Source organism: Notamacropus eugenii, chromosome 6 (assembly GCF_028372415.1).
Source record: "Notamacropus eugenii isolate mMacEug1 chromosome 6, mMacEug1.pri_v2, whole genome shotgun sequence".
NCBI lineage: Eukaryota > Metazoa > Chordata > Mammalia > Diprotodontia > Macropodidae > Notamacropus > Notamacropus eugenii.
The window spans coordinates 40,780,523-40,802,780 of NC_092877.1; the positions used below are offsets into that span (position 1 = coordinate 40,780,523).

The 22,258-nt window shown below is 43.8% G+C and overlaps 1 protein-coding gene across 8 annotated transcripts in view; it reads right to left on the minus strand.

Annotated features, from left to right (window-relative positions):
- Positions 1–1,186: 1,186 nt before the first annotated feature.
- Positions 1,187–22,258, minus strand: part of ABCC8 (ATP binding cassette subfamily C member 8) — a 123,371-nt gene continuing 102,299 nt past the window's right edge. For 4 of the 8 annotated variants that reach the window (XM_072619619.1, XM_072619620.1, XM_072619617.1 and 1 more), the window contains 10 exons: positions 19,329–19,431; positions 17,768–17,881; positions 16,893–17,013; positions 14,982–15,112; positions 13,481–13,559; positions 13,032–13,140; positions 10,327–10,430; positions 9,227–9,360; positions 3,179–3,241; positions 1,187–1,440 (listed from right to left, as the gene is read on the minus strand). In XM_072619619.1, the coding sequence (XP_072475720.1) occupies positions 1,303–1,440; positions 3,179–3,241; positions 9,227–9,360; positions 10,327–10,430; positions 13,032–13,140; positions 13,481–13,559; positions 14,982–15,112; positions 16,893–17,013; positions 17,768–17,881; positions 19,329–19,431 (1,096 nt within the window). In that variant the 3' untranslated portion in view covers positions 1,187–1,302. Of the gene's footprint in view, positions 1,441–3,178; positions 3,242–9,206; positions 9,361–10,326; positions 10,431–13,031; positions 13,141–13,480; positions 13,560–14,981; positions 15,113–16,892; positions 17,038–17,767; positions 17,882–19,287; positions 19,432–22,258 lie in introns of those variants that run through there. The other 4 variants (XM_072619621.1, XR_011969365.1, XM_072619623.1 and 1 more) reach the window with 4 other exon arrangements.

The following is a 22,258-nucleotide window of genomic DNA, read 5'->3' on the forward strand; positions in this document are numbered from 1 at the left end:
GCTTCAACTAAGTCTTACTCTGATTCCTCATTCTGCCATCTTGACCTTTCTGAAGTTATTTGCTAGTAGTATGTGGAGTAGTATATGACAAAGTCTACCCAATTAGAAAGTTCCAGGAATGGGCTCAGCGATGGAGGGTAGGTTTTTGGTTCAAGGGTTCATCACTAACTTGTCATAGGGTTCTGGATCTTTCAGTTACTCTGGGGTTGTGATTTGTGTTGATGAAGGGTGTACCCACACTGATGAAATTAGAAGTACTTTGAAATATCAAAGTACTAAGCACATTAATTGTTAGCTTAAGAAGTATTTGTTGAATTGATTGCAAATTATAAGTCTAATAGTGGATATCCTCATGCCTCTCCCCCAATTGCTCAAGGGAAGCTCCAGAGAGAGTGATAACACCCATATGAGAGAGACAGAGATAGAGATAGAGATAGAGATAAATAGATGCAGAGAGAGAGAGAGAGAGAGAGAGAGAGAGAGAGAGAGAGAGAGAGAGAGAGAGAGAGAGAGCAATAAGAATTCTGGAGAATGGAAGAGTGAGGAGTAAGACAGAATCACTTCTTTTAAAATCTAAGTGGGCTATTCTTTCTGGTTCAGTAACCAATCTTCTTTGATAACAGTTTTGTTGCAATTCTCTCCCATCCTCCAACCACACAGGGACGGGAAACCAAGAAACTTCCCCAGGTTTGCTGTCCCATCCCAAACTGACAAGTCCTTCATATATCCCCCAGGAGTCCAGGTCAGGGGCCAGGCCAATCACCACCCACACTCCATGAGATGGCTACTGGGGCTAGTGTTACATGATGAATAGAAAGTAGACCTATGATTTCCATGGTATAGGGAACTCCCAAAGGAAAAAACTCCTTTCCAAATGCAGGTTGGCACCTTCTCTGCAATGTGAAGTCTTAGAGAGTTACCTAGAGAACTGAGAGGTTGTGACTTGGCCTAGGATCACATAACCATTATGTATTAGAAGCTGGAATTGAACCCTGGCTTTGAGGCCAGTTCTTTATCCATGATTTCATGTTTTCACATGTGCAAAGTAGTATGTATATTAGTTGAGGTATAGATGCATTTCTCTAGTAAGAGGCTAGTGCTAGTGCTATGAACTCTACCTACCAAGCTACTAGGATTCCAAATTAGGAAGAGGAAGATGAAGGAACTCCATAGGAAATTTGGGGGATATGGTAGGAAATAATTAATCTCTTTATTTACAAATGATTTACACAGCTAGAAAATCCATGTTGGAGAAGGTGGCAAAGAGGGGCAAAATGGCACTTGGAGTCACTCCAGCTCAGGTCACTTGTCAGCCCGGACAAAGGATGCAAAGACACTGTCTGGCTGGCTGAGCAGCACCTCGGGCTTATCATATTCCAGTATGGCACCACGCTTCATCACAATCACGAGGTCAGCATTCAGGATGGTGTGTACTCGGTGCTGTGGAGAGAAAGCCCAGATGGAGCCTTGATGCTTTGGCAAACTAGAGGAAGTTCTGAGGGCATGAGCTAAGGGAAAGAAAGGCTGACGGTATCTATAGTTGCAAGGGGAAGGGGAGTATGAATAGCTATTCAGCATTGGAAGCAAAAGGCATGAGTGGGTAGGAGAGATAAGGAAAGTGGGGTAATATGGGTGTGGGGTGCTTGGGTAGGGAATGAGGACTGGCAGGAGGGCTAGAAGTGTTAAATGGAGCCGAAATGAACCAGCAGAGATAAGTAAGAATCTACACTAGAAACTGAAAGATAGAACTCATGGTTCAAGTCTGCACCCTAACACTCAAGCTTATACCTCATCATGGGGCAGGGCTTTTTTTTGTTCCCAAGGAGATGTCTTCTCAAAGATCAGGGGGCCAGGTTTGACAAGATGGGGGAATTCTGTGACTGAGTCAGAGTCACAAAGCAGGGCAGAGTCTTTTAAATGGTTAACTATGTCTCTTTATTCCTTATCCACAAGTTAGATAATTAAATTCAGCATCAGAATCTAATACAGTGCATATCTAACTTGCTTCATGTGGGCACTGGGCTCTTCACTCACTGAATAGGGAAGTCACTTAGGCTTTCTGTATTTCTTGGGGTTACCTTTTTCCATCCTATCCATGTTACCTCCCTCTTAGGGTAGCTGGGAATGACCAAGATCAGTATAAACTAATCACCCTTATCTACTCCCTGCTTTGGGGGTAATAGCAACTAGGTAGCACAGTGGACTGAGTGCTGAACTTGAAGTCAGGAAGACTTGAGTTCAAATCTTGTCTCAGACACTTAGCTGCCTGATTCTGGACAAATCACTTCACCTCTTCCAGCTTCAATTTGCTTAACGTAAAATGGGGATAGTATCTACCTTACAGGATTGTTGTGAAGTCAAAATGAGATCAACATACCTAAAATCCTGTGCCAATCTGAAAGTGTTTTACTGATGCTAACTTATTTATCATCATCATCATCATCATCATCATCATCATCATCATCATCACTGTTGTTGTTAGATTTAGTCAATGGTACTAGAATCCTTTAGAGCTCAGAGACTTGGGGATGCTTTATCAGGGTTCAACTGAAACCTATAAACAGACTAGGGACCCACAAGTCAACCTCTTCCTTATCCTTGTCCCAGCCACCCTGGGGATCCAGGGAGATGAGGAGCTTTGAGAGCATGAAAGAGGAAGAACCATGAGAAATACCAATGAGAAGTGGAACTCTTGGGTCAAAAGAGTGCAGGCTCCAATCAAAGGTCCCCTTCCCCCCTTCACTGGAAGGAGGAGTGAAATAGAGACTAGGGTGAGGAATCTATGCCTGGCTCTTCCCCCTTCTTGGTATGGGGAACTCCCGGGTAAAGAAATTCCCTGTACCATCTTCTTAACAAATTATAGTCTTAGGGAGTTGCCTAGAGCACTAAGAGGTTAAATGAGTTGCCCAGGGTCACACAGCCAGTGAATGTTAGAGGTTGGACTTGAACCTATGTTTTCCTGACTTCAAGAACAGCCATCTGTTCTTAAGAGACTCAAACTAAATTTGAGTGCAGCAAAGTTGGGGTTTAGGAGTATGAGAGGAGAAAGGGACTGTCTTGTGTATGACAGTGGTTAGAACAGGGAGGTGGTTTATGTAGGTGGCTTCTCTAAGGGCTCTCACCCCACCCCAAACCTGCACTTTCCCTTTCTGAGGCTGTGTACATCATACCCCCTTACCGCTATGGTGACCACAGTGCGATCAGCAAAGGCTGTCATCACCACCTTCTGTAAGATGTTCTCCTGTGGGAAAAGGGATAAAAGCTGCATTGGTCATTCCCCTGAGACGGCTGAGACTGAGCAGAAAGTGGTGCTGGCCTGGCTTGAAAGCATCTCATGGACATAATCTCCCATCATTATCATCTTGTTTTTCCCCCCTTACTTGTCTCTTGTCCACTATTGTTCCCACTATGGAATCATTTCTAAAGCCAACAGAGTCTGAAGTGATCATGGTCATGTGGAAGGAAACTCTGACCTTCACTCCCACACCTGAGCAAAAAAGGAAGGCATTCCAGCACACAGAACATGACAAATAATGAGAGAAGGGAAAGGAAGAGGCAAGAAATGGTTGAAAGTTGGATCTCTACAGAACACCTTGTGGGAAGCACATTAGAACAGCTATTCATCTTCTCATTGAAATTCAAACTTACCAGTGCAAGCAATGCTAAATAATGGGAGAAAAAGGCAGGTACACTTAATAAAAACAAAAACAAATCCTCTGCCCCCCAAACAAATGAGCCTTAGGAGTCCTGCCCACTCCTTCATGCAGTAAAGCAGCAATTAGCCATGCAAGTAATGGGGGAGAATTGGGCAGGAGAGCCACAGAAAGCTGAAAATTAGTTTCAGCAGGTATAAAAATCGAAGAGAATGTTTCCATGAGCTGCAGGGATTGTGCTCTATTTATGCTTCTTATAGAACCAATTAGCAACAACATGCACAGATATCACACTGGTTTCCCTATTAGAGGAGAATATTGAAAGGGCTGGGGGAAGGCATCTCTGCTCTGTAGTTTATCCAGGAGGTAGCTTGTGTCAAGGGAAGCTCCCTGGAAGGGAAACCACTTCTATCAACCCAGGTTAGCACCATGCCTGCAACTTATAGTCCTAGAGAGAGTTTTGGAACTTTGAGAGGTTAAGTGACTTGCCCAGGGTGACACAGCTAGTAAGTGTCTGAGGCTGGATTCAAACTCAGGATTTAAAGAGGAGCTGTCTAGCATTCTACCTACTGTACCACATAGCCAAAGCAGAATATAGGCTCTCCAAACAATAGACCCATGATTTTGATTCTGAGAAAATTTAAAAGGAAAGTAAAGGAAGAAGTATCATCATATGCCAACCTGAGTTCTTATTTAAACTATTTCCTGAGCTGCCCTGAATTAGCAATCTAGTAGCCCTGTCCAAAAAATTAAAATGACAAAAGAGCCTTGTTTGTCAAGGTCTGCTCTCCATCATGCCATTCTGGTTCTTGGTGATTTCATTGGTTTTGGCACTTCCTCTGTTGGTACAGAGCCCAGCCTGTCCACACTTCCTCGTTCTTTGTGATTCTTGATCATTTTCTTCCACAGATATTCCATAGTGAATCCACACATCCTTGGTGGAGGCCTTCCTTTGAGTCCTTTTACATGATATGTGTACCAGTGGAGCATCTTGTTGTCTATCTTTTCTTTCTTCTTTCTACATGATGGACTCACCTTTTCCAATAATCCACTTTCTCAACTGTATCTCTCCTTATGCATGAACCATTATTGGAAAAATGTTGCAGCCTCCCTGTGCCCACTTGTATTTTTCTATGGCCACTTGAATTGTCTTCAACTTTGAGTCCTCTGAGTTCTCCAAGATTTACAAGGATATGATATCATATGGAGGAAAATTGAATTAAAAAGATGAAGCTTTATGTCAAGGGACAGCTTGGGAATCCTTAAAAGCACTGAACATATTCTCAAATGAATTTCAGTCTTATTTAATTTGGGGCTTAATTAATTGTGCATTGCACTGATAGACTGGCCATTCAACTGCATGTCATATATCAGACAATAGACATGTTTCATTCATTTAGATTTTCCTATATTGATTGCTAAGGTGAGCTCTTTTGAATATTCATGGATCTGATCAGGTGCGCCGTGTAGTGCTCCAGGACTTGATTAAATCAGTATAAAAACATCCTCAAACACGATATGATTTGTAATATTTAAAGGGTTGCCGTGCTAAGGAGAGATTAAATTTATTTTGTTTGGTCCTAGAGGCAAGAATTGGGAGAAACTGGTAGAAGTTGCAAAGAGACAAATCTAAATTTAATGTCAGATAAGCTTCATAACAATTAGAGCTGTCCAAAAAAAATTGAGTGACCTCCATTGAGAGGTGGTGGAGTTCCCCATTTGGAACTCTTTAGGTAGAGTGTGGACAGCTACTTGTGGATATGTTCTAGTGGGGATTTCTATGATGTATGGGTTGGATCAGATGGTTTCTGGGCTTCCTTTCTACTCTCAAAATCTGTGAAGAGAATTCCTATAATCTGTTTTATGCCTCAGTGGATGCTAATAATTAGAGAATCATTTAATAATATTATCTCTGTGGTTTCATTCATCAAAGAATCTTGTGTATTTGGAGTTTGATCAGAGGACTCTTAATCAATTGAATCCTCCCAATGTACTGGATGAAATTGCAAGATTAAGAGGCAGGTGATAGAGACAATGAGATATAAAGGTATAACCTTTTAGATGTGGAGGGGTAGAATTTGCCCCTTGTAAGGAATATGGTCCCTTTCAGATTTTTAGTGGCTCATTTGCATATGAAACACTCAGGTATTAAAGTTAAGGAGCAACCATATATCTGGTGGTTTTAAAAATGTAAACTAGATAGCTGTGGCATTTGATAAGCTACTTATGGAAGAAAAACTCACTTTACTCTTTCTCTTTTGTGAGGGGGAGGGGATTTCTCTCTGCTCTTCCTCCTTGATCCCCAACTACTGGTAATGGCATCTTGAAACAGAAGCATATGACCACAGGAGACTGTGCCCGGTAGAAAGCAGACCCAAGGCCCAGTTGTGAAGCTGAGTCAAAAGAGAGGTGTCAAGAGGAGTTCATGAGGTCAGCAGCTAGAGGTCTGATCCTCCTCAGGAGAAAGCAGGCCCCAGTGCTGACACTGCTGCGGGTCCTAGGGTGTGGGCTCTGGTTCTTTCTAAATATACATATTTTAGTGCACAAGGCTAGGTTGTCAGCTGAGACTGAAACTGGAAACAGTAGAGACCTTGGCCTAGCCTTGGAACCTTTCCCTTAGTCCCAGGGATGTCTTACCAGGTTTAGCAGGGTAATTTACTGAGACACTGTTTCCTGAAAGGAGAAGTATGATAACATCACCAGAAGATCTGGGGGTCCTAAAAGACCAAGGTTCTAAGTTACATTGTATTCCCCACACATGTGCCTCTCTGCACATGAATTCTAAGTATATACAATCTTTCTACTGACAATATGTGTATTTGTGGGAAAGCACACCTCAGGTTTGCGGGGTACATGTGATCTGCCCTAATACCTCAGGGTTACGCTCTAGAGGAGGTTACCTCTCTGAGAGGATGTAGCTGGTGTAACTCTGGGAGAGAAGGCCAGAGCAGACACATTACACTTTCATTATTACTGTTCTCAGTATACCAATTTAGAAAATGTTTTTGCTTTGAGCTAAAGGATAACATTTAAGGGGGTGAGTCCCTCTAAGTCCAAAAGGGGCACATCCTTAGATATCATAGTTTCTGTTACCTGCCCTTTATGTCCTATAATTTTAAGAAGTTGATTTATGTAGAGTCCATTGATTAGGGATTCTCTGGTCAACCTTCTGCTTATTTATGTGTTCATCTGTTGCCAAAGAAGACCACGCCATCAGAGAAATGATGACATGACTTGCACTTGACTTTGAGTGAGGGAGGGCTGTGCAGGTCACCAGCCTCACTTCTCCTCCAGAGCCATCTGAATCCAGTGACCTGATATTCATCAGGATGACTGGAGATGACCCAGAATGAGGCAATTGGGGTTAAGTGACTTGCCCAAGGTCACCCAGCTAGTGAGTGTCAAGTGTCTGAGGTGAGATTTAAACTCAGGTCTTCCTGACTTCTGCACTGGTGCTCTGTCCACTGTACCACCTAGCTGTCTTCACTGTAATTGTATGATCTTAACAGATGCATGAATCTTGTTGGAGAAGAGCCTTTAAAACAGCTATTTGTCCTACCAAGTCAAATACTTAAAAACAAACAAACAATAAACAGGGAAGGATATTGCATCCTCTGCATCTTACAGTCACTTGTGGGACATTTAAGATGTACTTTTCTATCAAAGATTGTTTGCAATAGCTTGACTATTATACTTTCATTAAGGGTGCCTTCAATATGAATGTAGATTATTCTTATAAAGGATTCCATAAAGATGAGAAAGAAGTCATATCGGTTGGTAGTGACTGACATTTTCATTCTTCTTTATTTGAATGTTAACATAGTCTGTGATTTTTTCCTTTTCTTATGATATATTTCCTTCCCTGAGATAGTTTATAAAATAACCTCTCAATATTTTCTATTGTATTGTTTCAGACATGGATTTTCAGGGGAGATATGCTTGGTCTGGTCCAGCTGATTCATTTCTACTTTGTTATGTAGCATGTCAGGGACTGAGGTGTTAGGTTCCAGATATGATGGCTCCTCTGTCATTGGTGGCAACAATGAATTGTTAAGGAAATGCTGACTAATTTAATTTTCTGTCTTTATTATCCTCTTGCTAGTTTCATTTATGTAGGCTCAGGATGCTATGACTCAGGCAATTTGAATTCTCCTGAGTCTAGGGTCAAAGTGAACTTGGGCAAGTTACTTAACCTTCTGGGTTTTAGTTTCACTGCCTGTTAAAGGAGGTGGTTGAAATAGATAACCTAGCCTTGAGGACCCTTACAACTCTAGATCTCTAAGTTATAACCCTATGAGTCGCATATCAAGTTTTCTGTGAATATATTTTTACTTTGATTTTTTAAAATATTTTTATGAAATGATAACCTTTGCAGTCTTTCACCATCTTTCTCTGAGTTGTCTTATGAATGAATCTGTATTCTAAACCAATGCTCCTTTTGGCTTCCATTTCTTCACTTGTCAAAAAGATCAATGTTTATAGGCTTTGCTGATCTCTTAATAGTAACAACAATTTTACATCGGTTAAGCTTCTAGAGGAGATGGTGATAATCTCTGCCTTCTATCATCTCCTTTTTTCCCCAGCATTGGTAACTTGTACGAATAGTTCAGGTAGAAACTACTGCAATTGTTTGCAATGTCTTTGGCCTTTTGCTAATTCAATATTGATTCTGACCTTTGATCTAACTAGTCGATGACCTGACTTCAAAGGAGAGTTGATTCTGATATGACTCCCACATTAAGTAACCAGTTGTTTCCTATCTATTAAAATATAGTCAATTCCTTCCCTCCTTTTCCATCTCTTCCTCTACAACCTTCTTCTTCATCTCCCTTTTCCTCTTCTTCCTCCTCCTCCTTCTTCCTTTTTCTTCTTCTTCTCTCTCTTGATGTTGTTCAATTCTTGTTAGATTTTCTTCTAGAATAATATATTCACAAAGCAAAACCCAAAGAACAATATGTACAGACTACTATAGTATAAAAAATGACACTAGAAGGCAGCTGAACTCAGATTAATTGCAATAAACAATTTTAGTTCTGAAGAACAGAGGATGAAGCGCCCATCTCTCCTGCCAGTATGGAGGAAATGGGATATTCTATATGTTTTCACATGTGGTTGCCTTGTTATTCTCAACTCTTATTCTTTGTTAAACAGGGGATTTCAATGGTGGGGGAAGAAGGTAGTGAAGGAGGAGTATCTGGAAATGCTTATGATGTAAAAAAGGCAACAGCAAATTAAAAACATTGAAGAGGGAAACATTAGTAACATATTAAGCATAAGGCTTCTGGATAGTCAACATGTCTTTGGCCCCTTTCATTTTTCAAAGCATTTATCAAAGGTCTACTGTGTGCCAGGCAGGGCTAATGTTGGCATGGAGCATATCTGTATCCCTGTGTACATGTATACATGAATTTGGAACACTATAGCTCATTTTCTCTTCTCCATCTCATTTTCAAAACACATCTATTCTATTTTTAAATACCCACACTATGGGTATAAGAACTTTCATTTCCTTCCTTTCTCTCAACTTCCCAGTCATCACCATCTAGGACTAACCTTAGACCCCCAAGACTGACCGTAGCCATGTCGATGGAAGCTGTGGCCTCATCCATAATGAAGATGCTTGTCTTCCTCACAAAGGCTCTTGCCAAGCAGAAGAGCTGCCTCTGTCCCTGGCTGAAATTCTCCCCACCTTCCGTGACTATGGCATCTGTAAAGAACAATGACACTGTGTGTGTGACTTTACTTCCATTTCTTAGAATTGCCATCTTCCTTTCCTTCAAGGTACAAGTTAAGTACCACTCTCCTATGAGAGGCCCTTTTTGACCCCAATCACTAGTGCTCTCCTTCTACCACAAGTACTATATTTATTGTGCATTCTTATAGACGTTTGTGTTGTCTCCTCTGTAAGCTCCTTGAGGGTGAGGACTGTTTCATTCCTCTCTTCGCATTTTCAGTGCCTGGTATAGAGCAGGTGCTTAATAAATGCTGCTGAATGAGTGAATATATACGTTTCTCATGGGTTGGACATTACTCACTAGGCAGTTTTCTGTCACTGAGCACTGATATGACCTTGCTTTTGGGGTCCTTGGTTGTGTTGGGATGTAGAAAAGAAAGGAGAGAGTTGTTCCTGAAGCACACCTTAGTCTAGCCCTTCCTTTTTACCTGGCTGTAATAACTCTGGATGAATTGATTGGCTATTTGAGGGCCCAGCTGTTTGGTGGGCAAAACCAGTTTGACTTTATCACTGTCTAGCCTAAGGTATGTGCTTTCCATCTGTTGACCTTGCATGTAATATGGGGACACTACTCATCTTAATACTCTCTCCCCATTCCCTGGGTCCCAGGGATGGATAGATGAATGGCATAGGACAAGAGTGAGAGTTGGGATATGAGAAACAATGGGTCCAGGAGAGTGGTGGTACTATTAATATTAATAGCCCCTTCATTTACTATCAGGAAGCCCAGGTCTCTTTGATGTGCCTGGTGCTCCCAAGCTTTGAAGCAGAGTTTTAGTTGTTATTATAGGGAAGAGTTGGGGTGTGCATGTGTGACACATTTGTGGGAGAGAGATGGATCTGTACCCAAGCATTCATGTAGACTGACTCAGTAGAACTAGCATTCCTCCCCATCTTGGCAGGAAGCCAGTATAGGGAGGTGGGGGTGGGTACAGTTACCTAGCCCCCCAGGCAGTGCCTTCACCACTAGCTTTAGCTGGGCAATCTCCAGGGCTTCCCATAGGGTGCTGTCCGAGCATTTCTTTTCTGGGTCCAGGTTAAACCTGCAAAGCAGCACAGAAACCCCAATGAATGGCCAGTGAAGGGCCTGGCCCAGTCCCACCCAACCCAAGGACACTGGAAAGAATGGGACCAGGGATGGGGCCAGGAAGGTAATGAGTAATCTTGCCCCAAGATCAGGAATCCTCTTCCTGCTGACATCAGCAGGGAGGAGCTTCTGGGATTTGGTTGGACCCATCTAGAGTACTCATTTCTGAGCACTATATTTTATGAAGAGATAGACAAGCTGGTACACATTCAGAGGAGGGTGACAAGGATAGTTCACAGGCTCACAGATTTAGTGCTAGGAGTCATCTTTCAAGCTCCCTATCAAACGGGAAGACCATCTTTTACCTTCTTGACCCATAACTCATCTCTCTATTTCAACCCCTTCACTCACAGATGAGGTGACGGAAGCCAAGAAAGTTGAAGGTTGAAGGGACTTGCCCCATGTTACATAGCACTAGGATTTGATCTCAGAGCCTTTTGGGGCCTCTCTCTAAATACCTTGATCATTTCATGGCACCATGAAGATTGGAGACTGGGATATCAGGACTGGTTAAAGGACCTGCATATGGTCTGCCTGAAGAAGTCAGACTTTAGGGTGAGAAACATGGTCTCTGTCTTCTGGTATTTGAGGAGAGGCCATCATATAGAATAGAAATTAAGTTGGTTTCGCTGAGGCCCAGAACAGAGATAAAATTTGATCTGCTAAGTTCCAGAAGGCAGAACAAAGACCTCACAGAGATGTTAGATTTCAGTTTGATACAACAAAACAACTTGTTCACAATCGGAATTGACCTAGAGTAGAACAGGTTACCTCTGGAGGAATGATTTCTTTATCACTGGAGTCTTCAAGCAGACCCCCTCAATGAGGATGTTGTCAGGGGTATTCCTGGTTGGGTAGATGACCATGGAGGTCCCTGTCATCTTGGGCGTTCTTTGAATGCTTGTTGCTGATCTCTCAGCCTCTCCTTTCCTTTCTACTTGTCTCAGACCAATACTATTCTGATCTTTGCACTGGCTAAGTTGGAGCTCTAAGCAGTAGCCTCTGATGTGGAGGGATAAGTACTCTCCTCCCGAAAGTCCTTTTGGACTTGGGACTTCAAGTAACTCCCAGTTTTCCATTCACCCTTTTTCAAAGCTGATAGGCTAGGAACTCAGGGTTCACACCAAAGTTTGACATGTTGACAGCTTATGACAGATGATGTGCATCTCTTCAATGAGACTGTGTACTCCTTGAGCACAGGAACTATTTCTTAATTCATCTTTGCACCTCTGACCTCCCACAGCATCTCCTTGGTAGGTCCTGAGAAGATTTTTGCTGAATAAACAAACAGATCAATGACTATCAACATAGTGTTGAGCACTGGTGTGTGTGTGTGTGTGTGTGTGTGTGTGTGTGTGTATGTGTGTGTGTCTGTTTGTCTGTGTGTCTGTGTGCAGGGGGAAAGGAGTACAAAAATCTGAAAGTTGTGGCTATAGATGTATATTTTGGAACCCTCAGTAAGGACTCAGTAAAAACTTAATAGTTACTACAGATCACAAAGGCATAGAACTTCAGGGCTGGAAGGAACATAAGAAGCTATCTAGCCCATCCTTTTAGCTGACCTGGAAGAAGAGTCCTGGTCTTTGATGGGACATAGGCCCCAGGGTCTGGGAGTCAACTTGAGGACTAGAGAGATAGCTGTTTCAGGGAGTGAGGGGAGTACAAAGTCACTACTTTCCATTTGAAAAACAGCAGAATAGTCCTAGGGGGTGGAAGAAAGCATGAGGCCAAACCTACCATCATCCAAAGACTTAGTTTTATCCAATGAAGTCAACTTACTCTAGTACCAAGAAGGCAGCACTGGATTGGGAGTCTGGAAGACCTAAGTTTGAATCCTGCCTCAGATACAAGCTGTGTGGACCTGGGCAAATAAGTCAATGAATTTTCAGAGCAAGTTGGGAAGACTTGCATCGACTGATGCAGAATGTTGTGAGCAGAACCAGCAGAGCAATTTATACAATAGCAACAATGTTACTAAGTCAAACACCTTTGAAAATCTGAAGAACTCTGCTCAATGCCCAGCCCTGATTCCTGATTTATTTGGCTTGACTGTGAATATTTGTTACAGTGGTTTTCTTTTTCTTTTCTTCTTTCAATTGGGGTAGTAAAAGTCAAAGTTAAAATGTAGTGAAAATTTACAAAATTGTAGTTAGAATCTTAAAAATGATCTTCTCATCTTTCTTTTTCTCCTTCTTCCTGTATCTGGTTCTTCTTTTTGCTGTCTTATTCCTACTCTTTCTTTCTTTGTCCTCACCCTCTTGGCCACTGAGGTTGTGGAGTGCATTATTGATTGTCTGCAGCATACTTTGGGTTGGGAAAGAGTGCTATAGTCCAATGCCCTCATGTTATAGATGAGGCAACTAAGCTTTAGAGAAAGGAAGGAACATTTCCAAGGTTACACAGCTCGACCCTAGAATTAGAAATCTCTTGATTTCCAGACCAGGGTCCATTTTGGAACATTGTACACACCATGAAGTTCCTGGGCTGGGAGGGGGAGCTCTTTTCCTGACAGTAGCATCTCTGGTTTTTCCTAGGACTCCCTTGGGGTGTTACTCACCGAATGGTACCACTGAAGAGGATGGGGTCCTGGAGGATGATGGAGAGTCGAGATCGCAAGGTCTGCAGGGGCAGCTTTGAAATATCAATGTCATCGATGACGATCCTCCCTGTATTAATCACGGTTCAACTCACTCAGGGGGACTGCACCTAGTACGGGGGGGATCAACTTGCTTGGGTAGAAGGGACCTAACTGGGAAGCAGGAGCAGGCCATGTCATTGACCCTCTATATCGAGGCTGTGAGTGAAATATTCAAACCCCACACACAACCTGGAGCATCCATTACCTAGTTAAACAGACAAACAGACACAGCTCTTCACTGTGAAAGAGTGATTCTGAGGGCAGGGGTACAGCAGTGAGAATTTGTCCTCTCTATAAGGAGTGAGCTTTGTGCGATGAAGGGTATTCAGGGAGTGTTGTGTTGTGGGTGTCGGAGAAGGAAGACTCACCTTCAAACATGTCGACCATGCGGAAGAAGGCAAGAGAGAAGGATGACTTTCCACTCCCTGTTCGGCCACAGATCCCAATCTGCAATAGGAAGAACCCAAGGAGTAACTTTGGGAAATGCCATGGACCAAGCCTTTCCATGTTAAAGTAGGCAATTTTACCTCCTATCTCTGATCAAACTCTCAGGAGCTCAGCCAAGGATGGACTAGAGGCTTATAGTTTTTTTTTCTAAAGAAGTTGAGGGAGAAATTTCCAGGATGGGCTGCACATATGTTTGCTTGTAGGCCTATAATTGTTTTTATTTATGCGTGATTTTGTGTGTGTGCCTCTGTTAATCTGTGTATGTGTATATGTATATATATGTGCAAACATTTGCATGTATTTATGTGTACATACAGTGTATTTCTCTGTATAAATATGAATGCATATCTATGCAAACACATTTGTTTGTATTCATGTGTACATACACATAGAAGGACAATATGGCATAAAAGATAACTGGCTTTGGGGTCACCTCTTGTCCCACCTCTGACATGTCCTGGGTCACCTAACTTTTCTGTGCCCTTAGCAACTTTAACACTATAAATTGCTATTTTACATCAGTGGAGGGAATTTCCTCAATGGGAATTCATTTCATTAATGAAATCATAGGTCTGCCCCCTCCCCAAAGTGTATATGTATCTATGAGTGTATGTGCATGTATGCACTTGTGCATATCTGTGTGAGCCTTGCTTTTCAAATCAGCTGGTCTGGGAAAGCATCAAGCCTGTCCTGGGCTATGTGCTTATGAGGGCACCCCTGGAATGGGGCAAAAGGAGCTATCTTACTCTCAATTTTATCATGGATAAAGTTTAAGGAGAGACAGAGAGTGATGAGGGAAAGAGAGACAGAGAGAAGGAGAGAGAGAGAGACAAAGAGACAGAGAGACGAGACAGAGAAAGAGACAGAGACAAAGAGAGAAAGACAGAGAGAAACAGTCACAGAGAGAGACAGAGACAAGGAGAGAGACTGAAGAGAGAGAGAGAGAGAGAGAGAGAGAGAGAGAGAGAGAGAGAGAGAGAGAGAGAGAGAGAGAGTCACAATGAGATAGATAGGAACAAAGAGAAACAGTGGGCTCAGGTTCCTCATCTCAGAGACAGAGGTGATCTAGGAAATATCTCTTCCTTTTTCTTTTGCTACAGGGGACCCTCAAGTCAAATGTCTCAAGCTTCAATAAAGGAAAGGGGACAAGAGACTGGCACTTCTATCCCCTCTGAGGCTACAACAAGCAGTACTGGCACTAATGCCAGTGAATATGTATGTTGGACTAAAGCCCTAAAGCTATCTATGAGGGAGGCTGTAGGATTCCAGACCAAGAGGGCTGAGTGGTAAGCCTGGGGTAGGACTGAACCTTGATTTGAGGTCATGTTACCCTGGAACTTACCTCTTTTCCTCCCCTTTCCCTGTTGCTTACCTCCCCCTCACTCAAACCCATTTCTCCCAGCAATGGGGCTCAGTACTGACCTTCTGCCCTGGAGAGATGTGGGCATTGACATGATTCAGGACTGGCTTCAGGGAGCTATCATAGCGGACACTCAGGTTTTGGATCTGGATCTTCCCTTGGACTGGCCAGTTCTTTGGTATCAGGGATGGAGCTGCAAAGGCAAGGGGAGGTAGGAATAAGGGAGAGGACCACAGAAGTGGTCTAACTGAAAGCTGAATTCAGGCTTTCATCTTGTTGCCAGACTCCCAGGTACCCTGGCCCCATTCCATTTTGGCCATGGGTCCTTTCTCTTGAAGCCCTTAGAGCTTTATCTGCAATTTCCATTGCACTCAGGAGTCCTTCCCTTTGTCTGCTATTGCGTGTAACCTCAACCAGGAGTGCCTTCACTCTTCCCCATGGCTTCCTTCACCAAAAGTCTCACTTCCTTCCCCTGACCTATCTCACCCAGAAGTCCGACACTCTCCCCCTGAGCCACCTTTACCAGAAGTCCATCGGTCTTTCCTTGAGTCACTTCCCCCAGATATCCCCCACCCCCAGCCACCTTCCCCAGGAGTTCCACACTCTCCCTCTTTGTCCCTCACTCTCTGAGTCACCTACCCCAGAAGTCCCTCACTGCAGTTGAATCACCTCCCCCAGAAATCACACACTTTTCCCCTGAGCCACCAAACCCAGAAGTCCCACACACTCTGTCTCTGTCACCTCCTCCAGAAGTCTCACAACCCCGCGCCCCAGCCACCTTCCCCAGAAGTTCACACTCTCCCTCTTTGTCCCTCACTCTCTGAGTCACCTCCCCAAGAAGTCCCTCACTCTGCAGTTGAATCACCTCCCCCAAAAATCACACACTTTTCCCCTGAGCCACCAAACCCAGAAGTCCCACACACTCTGTCTCTGTCACCTCCTCCAGAAGTCTCACAACCCCCTGCCCCAGCCACCTTCCCCAGAAGTTCACACTCTCCCTCTTTGTCCCTCACTCTCTGAGTCACCTACCCCAGAAGTCCCTCACTGCAGTTGAATCACCTCCCCCAGAAATCACACACTTTTCCCCTGAGCCACCAAACCCAGAAGTCCCACACACTCTGTCTCTGTCACCTCCTCCAGAAGTCTCACAACCCCGCGCCCCAGCCACCTTCCCCAGAAGTTCACACTCTCCCTCTTTGTCCCTCACTCTCTGAGTCACCTCCCCCAGAAGTCCCTCACTCTGCAGTTGAATCACCTCCTCCAGAAATCACACACTTTTCCCCTGAGCCACCAAACCCAGAAGTCCCACACACTCTTTCTCTGTCACCTCCTCCAGAAGTCTCACAATCCCCCTGCCCCAGCCACCTTCCCCAGAAGTTCACACTCTCCCTCTTTGTCCCTCACTCTCTGAGTCACCTCCCCAAGAAGTCCCTCACTCTGCAGTTGAATCACCTCCCCCAGAAATCACATACTTTTCCTCTGAGCCACCAAACCCAGAAGTCCCACACACTCTTTCTCTGTCACCTCCTCCAGAAGTGTCACAATCCCCCCCAGCCACCTTCCCCAGAAGTTCACACTCTCTCTCTCTATGTCTCACTCTCTGAGTTACATCCCCCAGAAGTCCCACACCTTTCCCCTGAATCACCTCCCCCAGAAGTTCTACACACCCACTCTCTCTGTCCTTCATTCTCCCTGTGGTACCTCCCCCAGACATCCCCCACTCTTCCTATGCATCACCTTCTGTAGTAACCCCTCACTCTGCAGTTGAGTCACCTCTGCCAGCCACCTTCCTCAGAAGTCCCCCACTCTCCCTATCAGTCCCTCACTCTGCTTTTCAGTCACCTCCCCCGACATCCCACATTCCCCCCTGAGTCCCTTCCCAGAGACCCTCAGAACTCTCCCCCAAACTCCTGACTTCCAGAGCTCCCTGTCCCAGAAGACTTTCATCCTTTTTTCTTACTGACTCTTCTTACCCAGAAGTCCCTCATAATTCTCAGATTCAGTTTTCAGAAGCCCATGGATTCTTTTAACAGCCCCCATCTGAATCTCCATGTCCGCCAGGTTCCTCACCATCCAGTTTAGGTAGTTGGACACCTATGGAGGAAAGGGGTTCACAGCCTTTCCTCACAGATAGAGCAGACAACAGTTAACCTTAGGGACTGCTGAACAACTGGGGGCTATGACTTTGGGACCCATCAAAGTGTATGCTCCTTTTAGGTAGGCACTGTTTGTTGGCCTTTTTTCATTTCCCTAGCTCTTAACACAGTGTTTGCCACATAGTAGGACTTAATTACCATTTATTCATTGATTCATTTGGGAGCAGGGTCAGCTCAGCCAGCTCTCTGAATTTAGGGGACTACAGCGATGATGTGATGACGTCAGTTCTCAAACTTGGAAGTCAGGCAGGGCAAGGGATTGAAATTTAGGTTGTTATAAGAAGGGGAAGCTAGAAGAGTGTGGAGAGATTCTACAGCTGGGGAAAAGAGGTTTGGGACAATAGGTTATAGGGAAGAATTGCCTTTGGGACCTTTGTTCCCATCACAATACTTAAATGGACATGGAAGAGATTGGTAGGTGGATGTTAAACTATAAACTCTTAATATCCAGCCTTGGAGTAAGAGATTTCATTTTTCAATTCACTCCAGCTCTAGCAGTGATCCCTGACCTACTTTGAGTGGGGGTGGGGGTTGGGAACAGTATGAAGTCTAGTAAACTTTCCTATCTAAAAGTCTGACCTAAAAAGTTTGGGGGCCCTGAGACACTGATCATTTTGGTGTTAGTGAGCCATTAGGGATAAGTGCCCTCATCCTTCCCTTACCAGAACAGGAGATCTACCTTGCTCACTCACCATGAGGGCATAGGTGAGGCCCAGCCCCACGAGCCCTGCAGGCAGCTCCTTGTGCAGGGATTTGGTGATGGAGGCCACGGCAGCAATGAGGACCACACAGGCACCAATGTATTCCTGGGATAAAAGATGGCTCCTCAGGCATCATGAGCCCCCCAGATAGCCTTCCTGCAAATCCTCCCATACCACACCCTGAGCCTTCTTCTATACAGGTAAAGGTTTCACATACACATACACACACACATACACACACACACACACACAGTCTCTCTGTGAATAGCGGTAATGGCTCCATACACACATTTTTGCACATGTTTCATTCACACAGTATATACACAGATGATGCAGCAGAAATGACCACATTTGACACACACACCACATGCACAGCACATACACCGCATATATGCATACCTATATACATATACATAGCACATACATACATACATATATATGTATATTCATTCACACACAGAGAACAAAACAATAGATGAGGAAAGAAGAGGAGTAGTGGAGTGATTTAGGTCTGACATTCAGGGCCCTGTACCCAATGGATGGGGGAGGTGCATGATGCATCTCCTTCCCTCTTTTAGGAGGCATCCTATCTTGTCAAGGTGCTTAACAGTGGGAGGAACAGAGGACTAGAGGGAGGGAGGTTGTAGTCTGGGCTTTGTCCTTTACTAGCTGTGACTCTGGGCAGCTCATCTGCTCTGGACTGATTCTAGCCAGTCTTATTCTTATCTCACATGACCTGCTTTCATATGCTCTATGCTCCAACTAAACTGGATTCCCTCGCCCTTCCCCCCATCACTTCCTATCCTCTCCCATCTCCGAGCCTTGTTCATCATCCTGGCATGGATTCCACTTCCAGCCCACCTCCATCCTGAGGGTGACTTCTTTTGAAGTGATTTTTCCTTCAGGTAGCAGGGTCTTTGAGATTCGAGCCTGTGTGATATTTCTCTTTATATCCTCAGTGCCCAGCACAGGGCCCCAGATACAGTACATAGATGCTTGTTGGGTAAATTGAACCGAAGAAATGAGACTGCTCCACTGAGAGAGTTCTAAATCTTCTCTAGTGCTCACATTTTTACTACTATTCTGATTTATACTGTATAAATGGATAATTCTAGTGAAGCAGCTCGGTGAATTTGGAGTCAGGGAGACCTGAGTTCAAGTCCTACATCAGACACTTAACTAGGTATGAGTGTGGACAAGTCACTTAACCATCCTGTGCCTCAATTCTCTTATCTGTAAAATGAGAATATTCGTACCTACTTCACTGGCTGTGAGCATCAAATGAGATAACGTGTAAAATGCTTGCAAACCTTACAGAACTATATAAATGATGACAATGAAAAAAGGGAAGATGAAGATGATGATTCCACCCTCCTTGTCTTCTCCCTCTTCCCAGCCAGACAACTTGGACTTTCTATGACCAAAGTACCTTTTTAATTTTAATCAATTCATCTGTAGACTCCCCACCCTCGCCTGTGAAGGTTGCTTTTGGATATACCCTTGACTCTCACCCCCAAAACTGCCTCTTATTCCCCAAGGAATCTGGACTTGCCATTCGGACTTCCAGCCATCTGTTGGCAGCCGTGAGGAAGAGTGAGGCAATGTTGTTGGAGTCAGTGTACTTGAGAAGCTTCTGTTGGAACAACGCCTCATATCTGGAAGAGGAGGTGAAAGATTGGCCAATGAGAGAGCATCTGGTTCACTCCTCTCCTGAGATGCTACAAGAGTGGGGAGGTAGCATGCTGTAATGAGGACAAGGGATGGTGAAGAGGGAACTAGAATAACCTTCCCTCTATCCTCGTTGTGTCCTTCTGCCTAGATGTGTGTATTTGTGTGTGTGTGGTCAGAAAATCCTCATGGTGGCCCTCCTAATTTGGCCCTGAGTCATGGACAATACCGATATACAACTCATTTCTCCTTTCTATGCACTCCTGCATCACACCACCCAGTACCTGGTAATCAGGTCTATAATAAGCAATTTTGATAACCAGGGCAAACAGGATAAAACATGCCCTCAAATCAACTCTGTAATTCATGAGATGAAAATAATACCAGCAGCAGTTAAGATAAATTCAGTTGAGTAGGAGGTAGAATTAATTGCTACAGTAGACTCTATAATGCTGAAGAAATACACATGTTCAATGTTTGTGACCCCTCAATTCCAGCACCCTGCGACAAAACCCTAGTTGTTCCCCTTTGGTTTTAGCTTTATGTCACATTACTAAAGTCTCATCCCTACAATCGGATTGTAACTTACTTAAGAACAAAGATTCTTCACAGTTTTAGCTAAACTTGTTACCTTTGCCAGAATTTAGCACAATGCTTTGTACAGAATAGACACCTAATAAAAATCTATGTATTGGTTGTTTGAATAGTTTGTGGGATTTAGAGTGAGAAGGGAACTACGAGATTATCTATTCCATGACCCTAATCTTACAGAAAAAGAAATTGAGGCCAAGAGAGGGGAAGTTGTACAAGGTATCTAGGATTTACCTGGAAGGAAAGAGATTATCTACTATAAACTTTGGTTTGGTCTGTGGATCGGATTCAGGGGTGGGGAACCTGCAGCCTTAAGGACGCATATGGCCATCCTGGTCCTCAAAGAGCTAGGCCCTTTCAGTGAATCCAAACTTCACAGAACTTGAGGACCTAGAGGGCCACATGTGGCCTTGAGGCTGCAGGTTCCCTACCCCTGGAATTATTCTGATATTTGAAGTGATGGAAAAACTGGACCTATTGGGTGATTCCCTTCTCCCTGCCCCCATCGGTGGGGGTAGTGGGTAGTGGGAGGGATTAGAGAACAAATAGTTACATAGAAATGGGAGCAGAGAGCCCACAGCTCTCCAAGCACCCAGAAAGTTTCCTGGGTTGGCTGAGAATGAGCCCAGGATCGAAGAATGGACAAACAAAGTTCATCCTGTTTCCAGGTAGGAAAACACCAAGTTGACTGGTGAGTATTCTAGTTCAAAAATAGACTGTTTTCTGCTGGGGTAGAGATCCATAAGGGGGCTGGATATGTTGTATGAGGCTCTTAGCCAAGAGAGGGATATGGGCCAACCTAAAGTAGGAGCAAGAAAGGGAGCAGAGAGCATATGTCACATGTCCTTGGTGGCAGTAGGAGGAGAAAGTAAAAAGAAGAAACTAGGTTTTGGGGCAGCAGATATTTGAACCCAGGGCAGTGAAACAACTTTGGGAAGATTGGGAGGTTCAGTGCAATACCTCACATAGAGTTTTGTTGGTCAGTGGAGGTTTAGGAAATAATGAGAATGAAAGTCTCAGGGCCCAAACAAAGAGCCACTTCTAAGAAGGAGCTAGGGACTTGAAAGGCAACTCAGATCAGTCCATGTGGTCCATGGATCAGGGCTAGATTCTTTATGGAATCATGGGCCTAGTGGAAAATGAATTGGATTTGAAGCCTGATGATCTGGTTTCAAATACCAGCTTTGACATTACCTGTGTGACATTAGGCAAGCCAATTAATTCCATGGGCCTCAGTTTCCTTATCTGTAGGACTAAATGGGCCATAAGGCTCCTTCCAACTTGAGATCTAAAATCCTATGGACTTTATAGTTGGAAGGGACTTCAGAGGTCATCCAGCTCAACTTATATCAGAACAGGAATCCCCTTTAAAACACTAGCTGAATGACAACTTAGGATCATAGACTTAGATCTGGGAGGGATCTTTGAGATCATCTAGCCCAAGTCACTAATACTACATATATATTAAGTAGTCAGGATTTGAACCCAGGACCTCGGATTCCAGGGAAGCTAGGTGGTGCAGTGGATAGACTTCGAATCAGGAAGACTCATCTTCATGAGTTCAAATCTTGCCTCAAACACTTAGTAACTGTATGTCCTGTGGGCAATTGCAACTGTGGGCAAATCACTTAACCCTGCTTGCCTCAGTTTCCTCATGTGCAAAATGAGCTGAAGAAGGAAATAGCAAACTACTTCAGCATCTTTGCCAAGAAAACCCCAAACAGGGTCACAGAGTAGGACATGACTGAAACAACTGAACAGCAACCACCTCTGATTCCAAGTTTATTCCTCTTTGTGCTATATCAGGGTCTCTTTAGTTTTTTTGTCATGGACCCATGTGATAATCTGGTGAAGCCTAGGGACTCCTCCTCAGAATAGTGTCTTCAATTGCATCAGACAAAGCAATAAAATTATAAAAGAAACAAATTATGTTGAAATATTGGTCCTCAAAATATGAAACCAAAAATAAGTTCATAGATCTCAAATGTTCTATTGCTTCTCTGAGTGATGGAACACTCACCACCACTGTAGGCAAACCATTTCACATTTAAATATTTCACAGCCTTGTTGAGCTCAAAAGGAGCGCAGAGCTCACCTAGTCATTTTACAGATGAGGAAATGGAAGTCCAAAGTGGTTAACTGACTTGCCCAAACCCACATAGGGATTCAAAATGGTATCCAAACTCAGGTCCTTTGGCTCCAGAGACATTATTTTTTCCTAGT